This window comes from Leptidea sinapis, chromosome 9 (assembly GCF_905404315.1).
Source record: "Leptidea sinapis chromosome 9, ilLepSina1.1, whole genome shotgun sequence".
NCBI lineage: Eukaryota > Metazoa > Arthropoda > Insecta > Lepidoptera > Pieridae > Leptidea > Leptidea sinapis.
In genome coordinates, this window is record NC_066273.1 from 13,266,272 (window position 1) to 13,273,392 (window position 7,121).

Sequence of the window (7,121 nt, forward strand, 5' to 3'; positions counted from 1 at the left end):
TGATGCTTACGTAAGAATACAAAAACTACATTCAATCCAGCTAAAATATTGTAAGTTAGATTTTGTAGCACGATCAAGGAGTTAAATCCAACTCCACGCTACAATCTACACCCACCCAGTTAATGTAACAAATTTGGTGACGGGGGTAGAAATGGAGTGCCTGCTTCCTGTGTCGATCGGCGAAGAGTGCGCTTCCGGCACTGGATCTAGGCGTTGGCACTACAGCGAGAGTCACGGCGAGTGCCTGCCCTTCGTGTTCTTGGGCTGCGGGGGCAATGACAACAACTTCCACTCGTACCAGGAGTGTAGCGGGCGCTGCAAGTTGCCGGCGCCACTCGGTATTACATTGCTGAGCCAACTGACATCTCTTGTGTTCTACATGGCATAGGCAGCGCTGTTCTATTGATTTAGTAACGAGGAAATATTAGTGACCAATCTGAAAAAAGAGATTGTATGAAACGTGTAGTCCTTGAGAGATTGACAGATGACGGCTTTAATCATGAAAAAATGGAGATAACCGAAGTCCACTTCGGTTTAGGCGACTGTTACTGTACTTTAAAACTTAGCAGGATTATACTTCGTCGCCATAATATTGTAATTTACTATTTCAAACTTATGTCAAATAACTGCACGTTTCACACTAAAATAAACTTTAAACGTTTTTATTTAGGCAGTCCCGCCGCTTATTACGTAGTATTTACATCCTCTTTATTAGTGGCCATTTTTTAATACAAATTGACACTATGCTCCTCGGTTTTTAACCCTAGATAAAAATTATTTCAAATAAGATCAATAATATGTGCTATCATTTTATGTGACTCTCTATTTTGCTTTTTTTTTGATATTTTTCTTTTTGTTAGTTCTTGAGTACTCCAAAAAAAGCTCCAATCAAAAACGCAAATACAAATCCGAAAAAAAATGAACAGAATGACACAGAATATTTACTTCCCATTTAGTTTCCGAAATTTCTTTTCGATTCATTAATTTTTGGGGCGAGGAAATGGCCGAGAACGGAACCCTGATCTGTGAGGTTTTTACTCACGATTTTTAGTCGGAGCTGCAGATGCCCTTTTGGCACTGATGATTCTCTAAATAAATAAAATGAAATTTAATACATCTGTTATTTTATAGACATAGATGGATTCACTTCAATTTTGTATTCTCGGTATAATTTTACTATCTGGTAGGTACATGTAGATAAATTTTTTTATTGGACCGAAATTTAATCAGACACTGTACATAATGTGAAAAGTTGACCAAAAATCTTTACACATAAAAAACAGTTATGAAGTGTGAGCAGAGTAGTAAAGTTTGTCCCGTACAAACATCTAATCTTTAGGCACTTTCTATGACCGGCGCTCCCACGAAACGCCATTCGGATTACTTAATTGGCCAGCATTAGTGTGTGTGCGTAAAATAGCACCGTTGTAAAATTTTGTCCATGTTATGTTTGAGGAATGTAGAGCTGACAGTACGATGATAAGCTTGCGCTATCGATCGCACCGCTCGCACGCTTTGCTTGGTCTTCTCTTTCACACTAAGGGCTTACCCACACTGCATGAGCCAACTTGCGGCACGACGCGACTTTATTATGGTACCGAGAAATAATGAAAACGAACGTATAAAAATACGCCTGGTTTGATTAAAAACTTGATGGATGACACCATAAATTATATGTTGTAATAAATTAATTCGTAATATGTAAGTATCTATCCCTATGTGGTAATACAAAGCACAAATTGTTGCAATTTTAATTATTTTGGTTAAGTAGATTCATGTTGTTAATTTCAAAAATCGTGTACAAATTTGAGGAATATTTGTCATCAATAAGAAATTATTGGTTTACATATAATGACAATGACTAAAATATCGAGTTGTTGTATTACAAATACTATACCGATACAGTGCGAGTAGAAACTACTAAAACGACTCTCTATATCTTGGAATAATCGTTCATTTATTTTATTACTATTTTTACGTTATATTTATTTTATTACTATTTATATTATTATTTTTACGTTACATTTATATTTATTTAATATACATATATATTTGTTTGATTTGGTAAATCGTATTTTTTGGAAATTATATTTAGTTATGACATTCATACTGATGAATAAACAATATTGATGAACAATATTTTTGGTTATTTAAATAAAAAATTACGAGTACATTTAGGTTAACATTTTATTAGTAATAAGTATTTAGCTTGATGTCAGAAAGAGCCATATTTTTCAATTTATGTATCGATACTGTGTTATTGATTTGACTTTTTGATTTGATTTTTGATTTTTTGCACAAAGTTGGTTTCATTTCTAAGGCAGTGTAGAAAATATACTTATACTAGGGCTCCCAATAATAGTTGCCATAAAATAAGGAACTTGAAAAAGAAAAGGGAAAAAATAATTGGACTGGAGACATCTTGACTCGAACCGTGGATCGCCAGCGAAATTTACCTTTGTATTCTAATATTTTTATTAAAACACGGATAAAACTAAATTTTTTAAAATTGAAATCTTGCTAGATAGATTTATCGCCCCTGAAGCCCCCTGTATACTAAACTTCATTAAAATCGTTGGAGCCGTTTCGAGATTCAAATAATGTATACAAGAATTGCTCGTTTAAAGGTAATAAGATAAGCTATAACTGCACTTTGTAAATTAATTGTTGGCATTTTTTTCTAAATTTGAATCTGTTAGTGTTGTTATGTCTGTGGTTAAAAAAATTTGCACACTTATTAATGATGACGTACTTGATTACGTAACAGATGCCAATGAAGTGGCGCCAGATGATGTAGACGATTGTTCCGAGTACGTGGAGGAGTGCGCAACGATCGCGTGCGAGAACGGCGTCCAGCGCACGCGCACCCTGGGCGGCTGTGAGCAGTGCAGCTGTGTGGAGGTGGACCAGGACTGCAGCACGTACCAGGAGGAGTGCGCGGCGCTGCACTGCGAGTACAGCGTGCAGCGGACACGCACGCCGAGCGGCTGCGAACGCTGCACCTGCGTGCAAGTAGAAGTAGACTGCGCGACGCTACAGAAAGAGTGTGACACTACCAAGTGCCAGTACGGCATCTCCAAGTACGTCAGCGAAGACGGCTGCACCAGGTGAGATTGCCACAGAGTGTCTTCACGGAAGTTTGGACTTCTAACCATGCGTCTTCTAAGTACGGAAAATAATTGTTATCTTTAGTCCCATTATTCGCCTTTTGTTTTTGCAAGAGTTCGTTCAGTCACAGTCATACACAAAAGCGATCATGGCTGATGCGATCTGACTTATTTATCAAAATATAATAGATACGTCGTCAATTAATTGAGTAGCTGTACAGGGTCTATCTGGTTCTAACGTGAAAGAAAATATGAATGAATGTAATGTTTTCTGAGAGCATTCCACTACTAATATTATTCCAGAATGCTAACGGGCTTCATATAAAATAGAAAATATCAATATGAATTGTCGGCTTTTTTTGTATCAAGCCTAACTGACTCGAATCCTTGCTTATTTTCTGGAGAGGCTGTAGAACCTATTTCTCCTCAAGGCAAAAAGCATACAAATTTACACAGCTCAGGAATTATTACCTGGGCTAATTTTTGGACTCTGTGTAAAACCATTTTACTAAAATGATAATGGTTGAAGCTTTTGAGTTTAAAAATAGTAAATTTGATGTTATTTGATAACAATATGATATATATTGTAAACAGGTGTACCTGCTTGAAGCACCCTTGCGCTAACAAGAACTGTGCACCCGGGGAACGTTGTGTGGCCACAAGGTACAAGGTATCGGTGACAGATGAGATGCAGTACACGGCTGACTGTAGAACCGGTAAGTTTATTACCCCATTATTGTTTTATATGATGGTGATAATATATGGCCACCGCTGCTCGTCTTCACTTGCAATACAAAACGGTCATGAATTCATAACCAGCCAATATAATTTGGATATATTCCCAAAAAAGAACAATATTGTGAAATGAATTGGAGCACGGCAATCTTCTTCACTTCAAGCCACATTCTAGCGCTCCACAAAGTGCAGGTCCGGCCACGTACGGAAGATAGCTGTCGTCTCTAGTATGGCGCACCCCTGTAGCAGCTCGAACCATTTGAGCTGCTCAAATTGTTGATCCAGATTGGTCTATGAACAGCTACTTGCTTTGAGTAAAGTTTGCAGAAAAACACGAAGCACACGATTTAGATGACGACCTCCACTTCTTGAATTGAAAATATGTGTTTCTAACTTTAATTTCAGTGAACAAGCCAGGCGAATGTCCACCCCTGAATCTACTGCGAGCTTTAACGGAGAGAAACTGTCGACGCGAGTGCAATGACGATGCGGACTGTCTCGGTGTCGGAAAATGTTGCGTGCGAGGCTGTAGTCAGCTCTGTATGGAGCCAACTCCTGCTACAACATCAGCACCCACAAACATTTACAGTCCAGGTACTCTCGATATGAGTGAAGTGATATCATCCCCACATTTTCATATAAAAAAGGACGTTCAGCTGATGGATTGATATGCCCTGCCCATTACAATGCAGTACCACTCCAAATTTAAAAAGAAACCTCAAAAATTGTGTGCGGCACTAAAATTGCGCTCGTCCCCCTTGAGACGTTAAGATGTTAAGTCTCATTTGTCCAGCAAATTTACTAGCTACGGTGAACTTTAGACCGAAACACAATAATGTTTACACATTACTGCTTCACGGTAGAAATAGGTGCCGTTATGGTACCCATAATCTAGCCGTCATCCTGTGCAAAGGAGCCCCCTACTGTTAAACTTTCGATCCGAAATAAGTAATAAGTCTACTACCGCTACTTCTTAAAGGGTTGAGCTAATGAGAAGAAGTAGCAAAAAACTCAAATTATATAGTTGAGCTAATGAGAAGAAGTAGCAAGAAACTCAAACTATATATTTTTGTTAACGTTGCGTGTTTGCAGGTGTACCGCAAGCTCCTCAACCTAGTGAGGAAAGAGAACCGGAAGTACGCGCAAGTGAAGGAGGAGTTGCGACCCTCAGATGTCTATTCCACGGGAACCCTCCGCCTTTGATCACCTGGCGACGAAACGAAATAACGGTTAGTATTTAAACTTATAGTTTTTTGTCCATAGCTTTAAATCTATACGATTCAAAGATATTTGCATAATAATAATGATAATGTTTTTTGCCTTTTGTTGTATCTTTTTTTTGGAATCTGAGCCTCTGGTATGTTTGTTTATACGTTTTATTTTAGAAGATGCATTGCTCTATTTATTTCAATTAAAAAAAATACAGTTGCAGAATAAAATGATTCGTGAAAGATGGAGAATAGTGAAAAATCAAACAAAAAAAAATACGATGTGTTTTTCTTTAAGGGATACTTAAAAAAAATCTATGGAAGTCTATTTGCAGATGAGCTTACAAACATCTCCATTTTGTCAGCTATCCAAAAAGGTATAACAAATAGTAGTTTTCATTACAAAAAACTTAGATGATAGCCTCCCCGGGCATTGTAATAAAATTATTAGTTAGTTCTAAAGAATGAAACAAAACCACGTAAATAGTAGGTAAATATTTATTAATTGTTTTTACAGTTCATGTTCGACATGTCCGCTTCTGTTTTGGACACAAATTCTCATTCTTTTTCTTATCATAAAGGATCTAGGTCCTTACGAGGTAACCCTTTATAATTACAGTTACATTTCTTATCTTATATCCTCTGTTTTAATTTGTTTAATAAATATCATTAGTTTATTATATATTAGTATTAGACACTGGTTTCTAGATTGTCTTGCTTTCCAGCATAGGCCTCCCCAAGAGTTCTCCACAAAGAAAATCTCTTGCTTTCCTCATCCAAGTCGGACCTGCCACCTTTTGAATATCATATTTGGTTCATAACAATTTATTATTTCATTTGATAGATAGACACTGTATTGCATAACCCCCTTATTCATAATAGTCTGCTAACTTTAAGCATTGCTAATTCTCACTCTGTCTTCTTCTATTGACCTAAGTCAGAATGAGAAAAAAACACTCCTTAGCGGCTGTTTACAGTTAGCGGACCATTATGAATAAGGGGGTAAGTCTTTAAAATAAAAGTTATAAAATGATCATAAGATAATTTATAGTCAGTCATAGATGCTCAATGAGCGGTCTGATCTCTTCCACACAACCTAAAAGAATACTGGATACAATACCTAAGTAATTAAAAAAAGGTATCTTGAAATTAGCCTAAATATGGTTTTTTAAATTTAATTTTAACAATAATAATATATAAATACTTATTTTTAATGTAATAAATAAAATTATTTTTAATAATCTGATATATTGGAGTTCAAATAGGTAAATAAATAGTTATTTGATTAGCTCATGAAAAATGCTCATAAAATTTATTTAATACATACATAAATTTTAAAAGAGAAGATTTAAGCGGGAATTTATTATCTTTATAATCTCGCTTAGTATTAGTTATTATCTCGTTTTATGAATATTATATTTTTCTTATAGATCAACGGTGACGTCGGAAGATATCGTCTGTTATCAGATGGAGCGTTAGAAATAGTATCTCTGTATCGTAACGACTCTGGAGTCTATATTTGTATCGCGAATAACGAATTGGGGAGTGCCACGCAGGAAGTAACGTTGCATGTTGATGGTAAGTGTACGAGAACGCATGGAAATGAACAGGGAATTAGATAAAATAACCGCAGATATGATTTACCCAAATGCCATTTTATTATCACTTGTTACTTGTAGTATTAGTTCTTTATCTAATTTTCTTTAAGCACTCCTTAATTTCCGAAGCATTTTTCCAATTTCATCAAAACAATACTACATTTACCAACGAATTAAACTGTTTATCTAATTTATAACTTATTGACAATTTTTTTGCAGACCATACGTCATTTTAATGATAAAGATATTAGCAGTTAACACACCGTCTCTAAAAAAGTGATTCTAAAGCGGCTAGAAACATATTTCGTCCGATTAATTTGAAATGTATTGTTTTATGAAAGTATCAGTGATTTAACTCCAGTATCACCGTGAATCACAAGCATGTGTTTAAATTATCTAGGGAACAGTTCATTATTGATGATAGCAAATATTATGTTGTATCGCAGAGTTCAGTACTCCTAATGGGCGTGATA

At 35.9% G+C, this 7,121-nt stretch overlaps 2 protein-coding genes across 2 annotated transcripts in view; one reads left to right on the plus strand and one right to left on the minus strand.

Annotated features, from left to right (window-relative positions):
- The window catches only part of LOC126966103 (papilin-like), a 52,073-nt gene extending 51,424 nt beyond the window's left edge, over window positions 1-649 (plus strand). Inside the window, exon 39 of the mRNA XM_050809977.1 lies at window positions 150-649. Coding sequence (XP_050665934.1) covers window positions 150-388 — 239 coding nt within the window. The 3' untranslated portion in view covers window positions 389-649. The remainder of the gene's footprint in view (window positions 1-149) is intronic.
- The window catches only part of LOC126966157 (baculoviral IAP repeat-containing protein 6-like), a 312,407-nt gene that overhangs the window by 63,680 nt on the left and 241,606 nt on the right, over window positions 1-7,121 (minus strand). The window lies entirely within an intron of this gene.